Source organism: Desmodus rotundus, chromosome 12, assembly GCF_022682495.2.
Source record: "Desmodus rotundus isolate HL8 chromosome 12, HLdesRot8A.1, whole genome shotgun sequence".
NCBI lineage: Eukaryota > Metazoa > Chordata > Mammalia > Chiroptera > Phyllostomidae > Desmodus > Desmodus rotundus.
In genome coordinates this window covers 50578556-50593290 of record NC_071398.1, presented here as the reverse complement: position 1 = coordinate 50593290, position 14735 = coordinate 50578556, and the positions used below count along the sequence as shown (strand labels likewise).

The 14735-nt window shown below is 49.0% G+C and overlaps 1 protein-coding gene across 1 annotated transcript; it reads right to left on the bottom strand.

Annotated features, from left to right (window-relative positions):
- Nucleotides 1–900: 900 nt before the first annotated feature.
- On the bottom strand, nt 901–12915 carry LOC128779780 (endothelial zinc finger protein induced by tumor necrosis factor alpha). The gene is made up of 4 exons (XM_071219973.1): nt 12830–12915; nt 10482–10550; nt 6460–6586; nt 901–3611 (listed from the first exon to the last, which is right to left on the bottom strand). The coding sequence occupies exons 2-4, from the start codon at nt 10527–10529 to the stop codon at nt 2467–2469; spliced, it is 1320 nt and encodes a 439-aa protein (XP_071076074.1). The 5' UTR covers nt 10530–10550; nt 12830–12915; the 3' UTR covers nt 901–2466.
- Between the last annotated feature and the right edge of the window lie 1820 nt (nt 12916–14735).

The window sequence follows — 14735 nt, the reverse complement described above, 5'->3', positions numbered from 1 at the left end:
TCCCCTAGCTAAGAAAGCCTTCCTGCTCTGGCTGGTGTGGCTTACTGGATTGAGTGCAGGCCTGTGAACCAGAGGCTCACTCGTTCGATTCCCAGTCTAGGACACGTGCCTAGGCTGCAAGCCAAGTCCCCAGTTGGGAGTGCCCGAGAATCTGATGTTTCTCTCCCTACCTAGCTTCCTTCCTCTCTCTAAATAAAATCTGAAAACAAAACAATTAAAAAACAAATGTACTGCTCTCGTAAGAGCCAAAACCCTCCATGACCACACCCAATATGCAAATGATTGCAGCAGCATTACTGATAATAACTAAAAAGTGGAAATGACCCAAATGCACATCACCTGATAAATGCAGTCAGAATAGTATAGAGTCATGAAAAAGGACACCTGCTAAAACACAGATGAACATCAAAAATATAACAGCCAGACACAAGAACCACATGTTGTGTGATTCCATTTATAAGAAGTGTCCAGCCCTTGGTTGCAGAGTCTTCTGTACAACCAAATCTGATTCCTGGTTGAGGAGCGTATGGGAGGCAACTGCTCAATTCTCTCTCGCATCGATGTTCTCCTCTCCCTTCATCTCTCAAATCAATAAACATATCATCCCAGTCCACTTTAGGAGAATCCAGTGGCAAAGAGTAGAAGATGGGTAGAAATGAGAGCGAAGGTTCCTTTTCAGGATGATGAAAATGCAGGGTATGTATGAAAACAACACAATAAACAATAAACTCCGCATTTCATGTACTCACAACTGTAAACCTACTTTGGCCCACCCTGTATTGTGAAATTGACTGTGGGAATGGTCGCACAACCAAAAACCAATGAATTGTACACACTATGGTGTGTCGGGTGTATCTAAATAAATATGTTAAGAGGACATGACAAACCAAAACTCACGGGTAAGGAAACCAACATGTTTATACAGCAAAACAAATTCCAGGTGGAGAGAAAATACTCAAAAGTTCACTTAACACACTAATGACAAATGGAAAAAAAGAGAGACATGTAGGTGGCGAGCAGCCTGAGGGTGGAAAAGTGTGTTCTCTGCTTAAAGACAATGGGAGACACAGGAAGGAGGAGAGATTGGATTTTTAAAATATGTAATGCTTTTGGACTTAAAAAAATATAAAATAAGTAGATGTCCTGACCAGTCTTGCTCAGTTCCATTGGACATTGTCCTGCGAAGAGGAAGTTTGTGGGTTTGACTCCCAGTCAGGGCACATGCCTAGGTGGCAGGTCTGGCCCCTGGTCAGGGTGCATACGAAAGGCAGGAGATTGATGTTTCACACTCACATCGATGTTTCTCTCCCTCTTTCTGCTTCTCCTCCCTTCTCTCTAAAGAATAAATAAATAAAATTAAAAATATAAAATAAGCCCTGGCTGGTGTGGCTCAGTGGACTGAGCTCCAGCCTGCGAACCAGAGTTGCCGGTTCAATTCCCAGTCAGGGCACATGCCTGGGGTTCAGGCTAGGTCCCCAGTAAGGGATGAGCGAGAAGCAACCACACATTGATGTTTCCTTCCCTCTCCCCTTCCCCTGTCTAAAAATAAATAAAACTTAGGGGGGAGAAAAGAAAAAAATTGCAATAAAAGTGCTTTATGCTGGCTTTTCTCAAACAAACAAACAAACAAAAAGGACCACTATGAGAAACTTTGGTATCTAAAGAAATTATTACTTCTTAATTCTGAAAAAATTTTTTCTTTTCAAGACCCATCTGGTAATTTCTACAGCTTATGAGCTTGGGGCCTTCCAGCTGGTGTTGCAGGGAAACTCGGGGCTGTATGTGGGGAAAATGAGCAAACACACAGATGGGAACAACCTGATCTCTAGATGAGATACAGGTACGTGTGACAAAGTGTCCATGTGCCCATGGAAACCACCTCCCCTTGTTCTTTCCTCCTCCCCCTGCTCCACTTTACTATACAGGAGATGGAGACCCTGAGACATTAAATGCTTTGTTCAAACTCATAGGACAGTTGACTGCAACTTGGTCTGCAGCCACAGAGCCCCAACCCACACTCCCAGATACTAGACCTGTAGCAGGGCTGACTTTCCGTATGGCCATGCAGACGCAGCAAAAGCAAACAGTGAGTATGACGTGGCCTATCCCCAGAGCCCACATTCCTATGACCTGTCTGGGCAGGACTTCTCTTGTGTCCTACCTGTAGGATCCAAATGTCAGTTTGGGACTTGTCCATGGCCTCAAGACCTGCCAGTCTGAGATCCCCCACCTCCCTGCTATGTGTCCTGTGAGGCTGAAGTTCCTGCAGGTTTTCCCCAACTCAACACACTCATAGGGCTTGTCTCCCACGTGGATCCTCTGGTGAACGGAAAGCAAGAAGTTCCTGATGAAGACTTTGCTGCACTGGCTGCACTTACAAGGCTTCTCTACAGTGTGGTCCGTCAAGTGCTTCTGCAGAGACAAGTGTGTCATGAAGTGCTTCTGGCAGATGGAGCACTGGTAAGGCTACTCCCTGGTATGCACGAGCCTGTGCTTCCTGAGAGAGCAGTTCTTGCTAAAAGCCTTGCCACATTGGCCGCATTTGTAGGGCTTCTCTCCAGTGTGCACGCGCTGGTGGTCCCTGAGCGAGGAGCTTTGCCTGAAGGCCTTGCTGCATTGACCACACATGTAGGGCTTCTCCCCCGTGTGCAAGCGCAGGTGGTCCCTGAGCGAGGAGCTTTGCCTGAAGGCCTTGCCACATTGACCACATGTGTACGGCTTCTCCCCTGTGTGCGTCCTCTGATGCAGGATGAGGCACTCATTCTGGCTGAAGGCTTTTCCGCAATCCCCACACAAGTATGGCTTCTGCCCGGTGTGCATCCTCCGATGCACAATGAGGCTCCTGTTCTGGCTGAAGGCCTTTCCACAGTCCCCACATGTGTATGGCTTCTCCCCAGTGTGCGTCCTCTGGTGCAGGACGAGATTCCCTTTCTGGATGAAGGCCTTGCCACAGTCTCCACATGCGTACGGCTTCTCCCCAGTGTGTGTCCTCTGGTGCCGGTTGATGTGAGCCTTCTGGCTGAAGGCCTTGCCGCAGTCCCCACACACATATGGTTTCTCCCCGGTGTGCACGCGCTGGTGGATGGTGAGGGAAGACCGCAGGGTGAACTGCTTACCGCATGTGGTACACGAGAAGAGCTTCTCTCTAGTGTGGATTCGATGATGCTTACCCAGGGACGATTTATAGCTGAAAGCCTTGCCACAGTGTCCACACCTGTATGTCTTCTTCTCTGCACAAAGTTGGGAGGGAGGCCCGGGGCTGGAAGTACCTGAGTTCTTCCCACACATGGTGAATGGGTGTGTCCTGTCTCCTCCCGGTCCTTCTGATTGCAGTGGGGCTGGCATGGAACTTTGGTGGACGAATGCATTAAATTGACAACATTCAGGGGCTAACACTTGGGACATGTCCAAATTCCCCATACAGGTCCCTGGACTCCCCTGTTGCTGCCCCACCTGGTCACCCTGTGTCCCTGCTCCTTCACAGGTTCCTTCAATGGTGCCCTGGGCACCATTCCCCATGGGTCCTTCCTCCACCACTACAACGGATGGTTTGTCTTCCCATTTGTCCTCCTGTGGGTCCAATTCTTTCAAGTCAGGTCTAGTCTCTAAGTCTGAAGTGAGGGGGAAAGAGACAACACACATGTAGTTAACAATGCTGGGAGGGAGGACCTTCCCAAGATATGACAAGGCACAGCCTGATGGCAGAGGACAGCCTGTTGTGGGAACAGAGGGAGAAGGGAAGCAGTAAGCTAAGATAGTAAGTTGTAGGGAGGTGAGCACAGAGCAAGAAGTATCTGCTTGGGAGTGGGTAGAAAGGTGTCCAGCTGAGCTCAGAGCTGGTAGGAAAGACCATGAAGAGAAAGAGGAAGAATGTGGGCTTGGAGGAGCGGATCAAAGGCTCCTGCAAACCCAGTGAGGGTTCACTGGGCCCAGCTCCTCACTTCCAAGCCTCGTCCTGCATGTCACTAGCCAGCTTTGTTTCTCAATGCATCGACTGTGATCACTCACAATAACAAAAGATCTGGCTCTCACATGGGTGTGCTGGTTGTCCCGTCTCCCCATCCACCAGTGAAGCTCCCGCCTTCCAATGCTGCCTGGGAGTGCCCTGGCCCCTGGTCTAGCGCCTCACCCCTCCACTTAGCACACTCAACCTCCCTGCTAACCACACCTACTCCAATACCCTCATGCCTTATTCCATGGGTTCCTCAATCTCTGTTTCCAGCGTAGGGAGATGTCCTGAGTTCTGGACTCTACATATGGACTTTAAGGTTCATGCAAACATTTAAAAACTGTGAGGTCTGACCTGGCTGGTGTGGTCCATTGCATTGAGTGCCGGCCTACAAACCAAGGGGTCACCTGATCGATTTCCGGTCAGGGCATGTGCCTGGGTTGTGGGCTGGGCCCCTAGTGGAGGGTGTGTGAGAAGCAACCACACAGTGATGTTTCTCTCCCTCTCTTTCTCACTGTCTTCCCCTCTCTCCAAAAATAAATTTAATCTTTACAAACTAAAAACAAAAAAAATAAAAACTGTGAGATCTTACACAAAAATCTCATTAAAAAAGGGAAGATCCTGCCACATGTACCCTTCTTCCTCAGAGGCAATAAAGAAAGCAGGCATGGTAAGCAGCCATCTCCCTACCCCCACCAAAGCCCTCACTAGCACCACAAACCCCTGAGTTTGAGACCCCTCCCCTGGGTCTAGAACTGGAAACAAGCCTTATGTTCACCATCAAGTGAAAGGATAAACACATGGTGGCCTATCCCTGAAGCAGATTATTGCCTTGGCCATGTGGCTCAGCTGGTTGGAGCATCGTCATGTGCACCAAAGACTGCAGGCTGATCCCACTGCAGGGCTTGTATGGGAAGCAACTGACTGATGTTTGTCACACTCACACTCTCTCTCTCTCAAATCAAAAAAAAGAGAAAGGAAAAAAATGAAGAGAACAATTCATACATACGGTTGGTGTTGAGTGAACCTCAAAGAAATGATGCCAAGTGTAAGAACTCAGATAAAAAAAAAATTACGTGGCATATGATTCCACATATATAAAATTCTAGAATAGGCAACCTAACCACAGTAGTCATGGGGATGAAGGGTGGTCAAAAGGAAAAACCTTTTGGGCTAATGGACACGTCTGCATCACAATGATGATTTTCCAGGTGAATACAAAAGGTAAAATGCATCAAATTGTTCGCTTTAACTATGTGCAGTTAATTATAGGTAAGTTACCCGTCTAGAAAAACTGTTAGAGAAACGGGACCTTTTACCATTCTGAAAGTTAGAGTTTTTCCTGAATAATACCATCCAGACACATCTGTCTGTGTCAGTGACTACAAAGTACGCTCATCTCTGAAGAGTGTCGTGATTTCCATCATATTTCTACACGCTGATTTGTTCGGTCAGTCTTCTAGGTGGGCATCTAGGGCCTTTCTCTTTATTTTTCTTACCATGAAAAACTCTGCATACATATAGGAAAATTTTTAAAGGATACATTCCAGAAATGAATCATTTGAAATTTAGCTGATAACGCAAAACTGTCTTCCCAAACAGCTGTCCCAACTTCACATCTAAGATAAGGAGTCCTTGCCCTGACCGCTATGGCTCAGTGCACTGAGTCCCGGCCTGCGAACCGAAGAGTCGCTGGTTCCATTCCCAATCAGGGCACATGCCTGGGTTGTGAGCCAAGTCCCCGGTCGTATCTCTCACACATCAGACATTTCTCTCCCTCTTTCTGCCTCCCTTCTCTCCTTAAAAACAAACAAACAAATATAATCAGGAGTCCTTTTCCTATACCCTCATAATACAGGATGCTGTTACTCTCTTTTTCTTTATGCCTCAGTTGAAGAAATGCTTAGAGAGGGAGGAAGCAGGTGGTGAGGGAGAAGTGGAAAGATAATGAAAAATTCATGAGAGAAAAACTATGATCAGTTGCTTCCCAGGTGTGCCCTGCCTGGGGATCAAACTCACAACGTAGGTATGTATCCTGACAGGAAATCGAACCCACAACCTTTCTGGTCTAGACGATGCTCCAACCAACTGAGATCACAACTGGCCAGGGCTGGTAGTCTTTTCATCTCTGTGTACCTCATGGGCAAGAATTGTATTTCTGTGACTCAATTGGTACTTCTTTGGCTATTAGGAAGGTTTAAAAATCTTTGATAAAGTGAAACTTCATGCATTTCTACAACTGTGTTTGCATGCTCATAAGCTTGGTCCACCTTTGTATCATTCATTTGGCCTTTTTCTTGTTTAATCCTTGGAGCTCTTTATATATATATAATCCTCTAACTATAATACATGTGGTAAATACTCTTCCCCACTTCATTACCTATCAACTTTCTATTTAGCTTCCTGTAACTTGAACATCCTACATGTCCAATCTGCCCAACTTTCCTATTTCTGTGTCATCCTGGAGTGACAGGCACAAGGTGAATAATGTGGCGAAGCTGCCACCTTACCCAGAGAGACCAGGTTCCAGTAGATCTCCATCATCACGTCCCTGTACAGGTCCTTCTGCGCAGGCTTCAGGTGCTGCCACTCCTCCTCGGTGAAGTCCACAATAACATCCCTGAACGCCACTGACCCCTGTAAAAAGGAAGCGCACACCACTCACTTCAGGGCTCTCCTCACAGAGGTGGGAGATGCTGCCAGAAGGGCTGAGAGGATCGGGAAGGCGCACAGGATGCACCTGACATGGTGTCAACAAGGTTTGGAGCTCTGAAGGTCCTGACCACTCAGTGACCTCAGTGCCTGAGCACACTGGATCGTCCTTGGACAGGCAAATAAACTATGGGGCTGTTTACCAGAATGACAAAAAACCTACTTAAACACTGGGCAAAGGGACTGAAAAGACACTTCTGCAAAGAGGACATACACACACATGGCCAACAAACATGAAAAAATGCTCAGCGTCACTCATTATCAGAGAGCTGCAAATAAAAACCATAATGACATATCATATCGCACCTGACAGAGGCCCCACAAAGGACCCTTATTCTGTTCAATACCATTGTGACAAGTGGACTGAGCGGCATTAGCTCTAGGGGTGTCCGAGAAATTGGAAGGGGTGATCTGAGGTTGGGTCCATAGGGAGAGATTCTGGGTGGCACTGGTGGTTCAAGACCTGAGGCTTAAACAGCAGGTGGGAGCACTGGGGATGCCATTGCTAAAATATCCAAATCAATAGTTACTGGTGAAAATGAAAACTGTGTCTTTTATTTTATGGAAGACACATAACGGACTTTTTGGCCAAACCAATAAATACACACCTTTGAAATGACCATTGAGGCTACAAACTAATCCACCACCTCCCAAAGTTCCCTCCTGCCCTCTTAGTTGTTGTATTTATTTCAATTTAATTTTTTCAATATGACGCCTCCTGAAAGTTGACCCTAAGTCTGCCTGGCTGAATTAATTCACTCAATGAAATATTTACCGAAGAAGTTCCACACACCAAGGCCAGGCTGGGACGGGCTGAAGATCAGAAAAGGTCCTGGGCATTTGGGGCCCACACAGAACAGTAAGGGTGTGGGGAGGTGAGACTCGGAGACCCTCCTCAGAAGGGTGGGGAGATTGCCCCAGAAATGGGGTTTACCTCCAAGTGCACCCAAGCCCTCTGAGCGCTCTGTGGGCATGTGACTGAAGGCACTAATTGGAGGGCTTCAGCTATTTTAAATTCTTGTCTAATGGCACAAACCACTTTAGCACAAGATAAACCTCACCCAGTTCCAAAGAGCTAATATCAGGCTCTATTTTTTTCAATCCTCAGTTGAGCGCATATCTATTGATACAAGGAGAGGAAGGCAGAGGGAGACACTGATTTGTCTGCCTCATGCACATGCTTCATGCAGGCATTGAACCTGTAACATGCTGGGTGCAGGACAACGGGACAACCCACCGAGCGACCCAGCGAGGGCAGGCTGTCTTTTTAGAGAAGTCGGAAGGTAATTACACTAAAAGAGTTTAAGAAAAATCAATTGAACCCTGGCTGGTGTGGCTCAATAGACTGACAGCTGGCTTGGGAACCAAAGTTTTGCTGGTTTGGTTCCCTGACAGGGCACATGCCTAGGTTGCAGGACAGGATGCTAGCTGGGGGCATGCAAGAGGTGACCACACATTGATGTTTCTCTCTCTTTCTCCCCACTTTCCCTTCTCTCTAGAGATAAATCAATAAAGTCTTTAAAAGAAAAAAAGAAAAAGAAATTAAATCCCCAAATCCCAACAGGAAAATGAAAACCATTGGGAAATCCTAATGAACGTTGGTGAAGGAGGAAACCAAGGCAACCATCACAGAGAAGGGAACAGTGGAGACATCGTGGTGCAGCCGCGCTGGAAAACAGTCGGATTGTTCCCTAAATGATTAAATATACTGATATCGAAGGACCCATAATTTCCTCTCCTACACACAAGGGAAATGAGATCAAACAAAAAACTGTACGTGAGTGTTCACAGCAGCATGACTAATAAAACCAACGAGGTGGAAACAACTCAAGCATACACCACCTGACAAATGCATACACACGATCTACCTTTGCAGTGCAATAGTATACAGCCATGAAAAAGGAAATCTTCTATAACATGCATGTTTTTAGCAGATTTTGAGCATCAAAAACATGATGCTCAGTGAGGGCAGCCACATTGTGTGATTCCATTTATATAAATGTCCAGCCTGACTGGGTGACTCTCAATTGGATGAAGTGTTGCCTGTACAACTAAAGGTTGAGGGTGTGGTCCCTGATTAGGGGGCAAATGGGAGAGAACCAATCAATGTTTCTCTCATTCATCAATGTTTCTCTCCCTCCCTTCCTCCTTCCATTCCCTTCTAAAAATAAATAAAATCTTAATAAAATAAAAACAATTTGACCATCTGCAAAAATGGCGAATAAACATTTTCTAAACATCAAGCCTGACAGCCCTGGCTACTGTGGTTCAGTGGATTGAGCACCTGACTGCCAAACAAAGGGGTCGCCAGTTTGATGCCCAGTGGGGGCACACGCCTGGGTTGCAGGCCAGGTCCCCAGGTGGGCGCTTGCAAGAGGCAAACGATTGCTGTATCTCTCAGACATTGAAGTTTCTCTTCCTCTCTCTGCCCCTCCCTTCCCCTCCCTCAAATTGATAAGCAAAATCTTTAAGAAAGAAAAAATGTTTATAGTTTGCTCCACCTTTCATAATTTAAAAAATAGAAAAAGAAAAAACAAATCAGCCCTGGTTGCTGTGGCTCAGTGGATTGAGCACTAGACTAGGAACCAAAGGGTTGCCAGTTCGATTTCCAGTCAGGGCACATGCCTCAGTTGTGGGCCAGGTCCCCAGTTGGGGGCGCTTCAGAGGCAACGACACATTGATGTTTCTCTCCCTCCCTTCCCCTCTCTAAAAATAAATAAATAAAGTCTTTAAAGAAAATACAAAACAAATGACAGAACAAAGATTTATGTCTGGCCCTGGTTGGAATATTGGCCCTCACACCAAATGGTTGCAGGTTCCATACGAGGTTACGGTGCATGTGGGAGGCAACCCATTGATGTTTCTCTCTCACATGTTTCTCTCTCTCTCTTCCCCTCTCCCTAAATCTCAATGAACATATCCTCTGGTGATGATTTAAAAACAAAGTTTTATGCCCAACATATGTATGTAATTTATTGATTTGAGACACAGAGAGAAAGAGATGTTGTTCCACTGACTGATGTATTCATTGGTTGCCTCTGTATGTGCCCTGACCAGAGACTGAACCGACAACCTTGGCATATCAAGATGATGCTCTAACCAACTAAGTGACATCTGTATGTTTTTATGTTTTTTAATTTTTTTTTTTTTTTTGAGAGAGAAAAGGGTGGGAGAAAAAGAGGGAAAGAAATATCAATGGGTAGTTGCTCCTTGCACATCCCCTACTGGGGACCTGGCCTGCAACTCAGGCATGTGCCCTGACTGGGAATCAAACATGCAACCCTTTGATTCGCAGGCTGGTACTCAATCTACTGAGCCACACCAGCCAGGGCTGTATGTTTTTATTGTAACGTATTTCTTCCAATGAAGGAGATCTAGTGAAAAATTCCATACATAGCCACGCACTAAAATATCGTGTAACACCATGGCAACAGCCAGGGATGTTCACTGAGCCATCACCACAGGTGTCCTCCTCCCGTCCTCCTCCAGTCCCCCGGGCATTTAGTGCCCCTGTCTACTTCTGAGGTCCTTTGTCTAGCACATCCAACTCAGGGCTTCTGTCACACTTGATGGAACTTGCTTAAGCCACAACTTCCCAAGTGCCTGCCAGGGTCTCCTGAAGCCCCCAGGGTAGGACAGGTCACTCCTGAGCTATCCTGTCCCCTGAAGTTGACAAAAGCAGTGTGATGACACTACTCTCCCTCCTCAGGGTGGACAGAACCCTAGCAGACTGGGCTGGGGGCCTGGGCCCTGAGTAGGTCAGGCAGGCAGGTCATCACTGCCCAGAAGCCTGATCCTAGGAAGAGGTGACGTGACTCACCAGGGCCTTCGTGGTCAGTGGCTGGGTGGACATCCTTCCAGTGCCCATGGTGACCGGGGCACAGGCAGGCTGTGTGCAGAGGGAGAAAGAGAAAGGCTCAGTGAGAGATCAGGTCAAGGTCCGACCCACCACGCAGACAGGACAGACAGACACACCCACTAGACGACAGGCAGACAGGAACATGCACACAGGTTAACAGGGAACGCATGTAGGGGGCCAAAGGCATCCAAGGCACTCGACAAACATCTATGTTTTAATCCTTCTGACACCCTACAAGGTGGGGGCTATTTCCACTCACCCCATTTCACAGACAAGGAAACTGAGGCCCCAAAAGATAAGCCACTCATCCAAGATGACAGAGCAGAGATTGGGGTTTGACTGAATATGTCAGGGTATATGTGCTTGGTGCACACCTGAAACCCACACACTGTTACCGCCCCCAAAAACACACACATGCTCACACTGCCTGTCCCACATTCTAGGGGAACAAGACCCTCTGACCCTTCCCTGGGTCTGAGTGATGGCTCTGGGCCCCAGAAGACACCCCAACTCCACCCCCACCCTCCTGGTCTTCCCCAGATCTCAAGGGGCTACAGTGAGGCTCAGTGAACACATACATGCTGGGAGCCTTGGCTGTGTGGCACAAGGTAAAGACTCAGTTCAGCCCTGTCTGGGTGGCTCAGTTGATTGGCACATCATCCTGTACACCAAAAGGTTACAGGTTTAAACCCTGTTTGGTGCACGTACCTAGGCTATAAATTTGATGCCCTGATCCCTGGTTGGGGTGCCCGTGGGAGGCAACTTGTCAGTGTTTTTATCCCTTCTCCTCTCTCTGTAAAACCAATAAACATATGAACAATGTTACTATAGCACTGATCCTAGAAGCACACCACCACCCACCACCCAACAAACCCCAGGTACGCAGACAGATGCCAGGCGTCCAGCCTGAAAAGCCAGGTTGTCTCCAGGAAAGCAGGAGTTATGTCATGTCCCTAGGTGCAGTGGCTTCATGATTTTTTAAACACTTTAATTTTTACAAATGTGTTCTTTCTTGCGGTCTCTGATTCCTAACCCTGAACCGCAAGGTCAACAACACAGGTGCCATTTGCCAGAAAAAGATCCACCAGGCGGCACAGTTGGCTGAGGGCTCCTGACGCCAGTAGGTGCCCTTCAAAATACCATTTCTTTTAAAACTTTAAGAGAAAAAGAGAATCCAATCGAGTCTGGATTATTTTTGCCTTTACAGCGATGCAATCACAACTCTAGTTTTTCCTTCATTTGAAAAGAGGCCATGAAGGCACAGTGGAAGTGCGTGTGCACGGGGCTGGTGACCTCTGAACCCTGTGTGGCTTCAGATACGTGTCTGCAGAGTCATGGGTGGTGGCTGCTCCTCTGTTGAAGCTTTCTGGCATTTCTTTCTGTCTTTGTTTATACGAGGAAACAAGGATTTCCCATTGTGGGGTGGTTAGTGTGGGGGCTCTAGGACTCGGATTCCTGGGTGTCCAGTTGGTTGATTCACTTTAAGTCTCTGAGCCCGTTTCCCCATCTGCAAAATAAGGATGGAGAGGGTCCCTACCTCAGTCATCGGGAGGCCTATAAAATGCCCAGAACGATACCCTGAGCACCCAACACACTCCCTGACCAATCCACAGTGGTCAGCATGGGGTGGGGTCTCTGACCCTTTTTCTTGACTCCACACCTGGCTACCACACCCGTCCTGCCCTCCCGGGTTCAGCGGAGGCTCTGAGGGCAGGAAGGAGATGGGCTCTGGGGCCCGCAGGCAGCAGCTTCGCCAGGCCCGCCTGTCCAGCAGGACCGTGTTCTCCACGCTCTCGGGAGGGCACCCCTGACGCACCCCCACACACGTCAGCCATGCCCAGAGACAGAGGTGCAGGTGCACACAGACAGGGGAAGGCTCGGACAAGAGAGACTCATCCCCACACGCACACACACTCACACCGGACACAAAGACAGGCGCAGAGGAAGAGACCAGACACAGGTGAACACCTGGATGGTGACCTCACGCTGAAACACCGCGGAAAAAAAAAAAAAGGCAGACACACACACTGTCGTGGACGCAGAGGGATGCCGGAGAGAACCAGACAGGCAGCCGACACGCCCACAGCTGACACGCCCACAAGCAAAGGGGTGGGTGACACGGGAGGCCACCCAGACACACGCAGTGACAAACTCGGAGCCACTCAGAGACGGCCCGGGAGTCTCAGCCCAACACACCCTCACACATACACAGCGACAGGCATCACCTTCACCCGCACGACCCCGCGCCGATCAGCACCCGCTCCCGAGTCCACCCGCCCCTCCCCAGGACCCGCATCCCAGTGCCCTACCAACTCAAAACGTCACCAGCCTGACTCACTCTGCGTCTCCCTGAGAAAAAAGAATGGCGCCCGCCGGGCCGCCTCACCCCACCGCATCACACTGAGTCTGCGCACAGCAGTCGACTACACTTCCCAGAAGTGCGCGCGCCACCGCGGCCTCCAACCAGCCTCCCCACAGAGTGGGCGTTGCTCACTGGACCGGAACCGGAGTTGGTCGCACAGGGCACCGGGTCCCTGAAGTCCCCTCGGCAGCTGGGTCAGAAAGGCGGGGCTCGTGTGGAATCAGGTGGGATGTTGTGCAAGGGCTTGTAGGGAGGGAAGAATACGGGAGCGCGTACTAGTGCCAGACAGGACGGAATGGATGGAGGGAGTGGGGACCACGGAAGAAAATGAGAAAAGGGAGATGGGTGCGGGGAGTTGGGGAGGACGAACTGGGGAAGTGGGGAGGGAAATTCTACAAAAGTCGGTGCTGTGGGTCCAGGTGGGACAAGAAGCTGTAGCCAGTCTGCATACATCTTATGTCCACCCAGGGTCCCTGATAGACGTGCTGACTTACGGGAAGCTTTCCCTTTCTGCTGTGGTTCAGTGGTTTGAGTGCGGGCCTGCGAACCTGGGGCCACAGGTTCGATTCCCAGTCAGGGCACATGCCCAGGTTGGGGGCGAGGTCCCAATTAAGAGCCTGGGAGAAGCAAGGAACTGACATTTTTTCCCTGTTTCTCCCTCCATTCCCTCTTTCTAACAATAAATTTAAAAATCTTTTTAAACAAATAACAGACCACTATGAGAAACTATGGCATCTGATGCGATTACTGTTACTTCCTAAAGCTGAAAAAAAATTTTCTTTCCCTCATGAACCTCATGGCATCTTGTACTGTTCCAGGGAAGCTGGGCGCTGGGTGTGGGGAAAATAAGGACACCCACAGATGGTGACAATTCGCACTCTGAACTATATCCACGCACATGTGACAAAGTGACAATGTCCCCATGGAGCCCACTATCTCACCTCTCTCTCCTCCACTTTACTATCCAGGACACAGAGACCAGAGACACTGACTGTGTTGTCCAAGCTCCTGCAACAGTTTACTGGATCTGGGTCTGGAGCCTGAGGACCCCTGGCCACACTCCCAGATGCTAGACCTGTGGAGGGACTTGTGTTTCATGCAGCACTGCCATTGCTACCAAACCTGATGTGTGCATGGTGTGGCCTGTTCCCAGCGGCCACATTCCTAAGACACGTCTGGGCAGGACTCCTCTTAAGTCCTACCTGTGGGCTCCAGTATCATTTCTGGCACTGTGCATGGGCTCAGGATGCGTCCACAGGTGAGGGTTCTGAGGTCCCAGGACCCCTTCCTGGTTCAGGTGCATCCTCCTCACAAAGTCATTGCTGCATCTGTAGGGCTTCTCGCTGGTCTGGCTGGTCTGGTGGGCCTCTGGGGATGAGCGTTTCTGAAAGATGAGCACTCCTACGGCTTCCCCCCACTGTGCATGCACCTGTGCCACGAGAGGGAAGAGTTCCTGCTAAAGGCCTCACCACACTGGCTGAACTCAGAAGGCTTCTGTGCGGTGTGTGCTTGCCAGTGCTCAGTGAGATGTAGCTGTGCCTTGACACAGTTCCATGGGGAGGCCTTGCCCCGGTCCAAACAGGCACAAGTCTCCCCAGTGTGCACCTGCTGGTGGGTGGTGAGGCAGGACTGCTGGGTGAACAGTTGCCCACGTGGTGCTCAGGAAGGGCTTCTCCCCATGTGGATTATTTGGTGCTTCTTCAGGTACCAGTTATAACCATAAACCTACCACACTCCATGCACTCGAAGGGCTTTTTCTCTGCGAGGAATTTGGAGGGAGGTTGAGCCTTGAAGTACCTGAGACATCCCATGCCTGGTGAACGTGTGTGTACCTATCCCACTCGGTCCTTCCC

Bases quoted from the DNA above. Each gene is read 5' to 3' on its own strand.
- LOC128779780 (XM_071219973.1), bottom strand. From the start codon at position 10,529: ATGGGCACTGGAAGGATGTCCACCCAGCCACTGACCACGAAGGCCCTG. The intron at 6,587-10,481 runs GTGAGTCACGTC...TCCTTTTTACAG, and splicing joins CACTGACCACGAAGGCCCTG to GGGTCAGTGGCGTTCAGGGA. The intron at 3,612-6,459 runs GTAAGGTGGCAG...CCCTCACTTCAG, and splicing joins CTGGAACCTGGTCTCTCTGG to ACTTAGAGACTAGACCTGAC.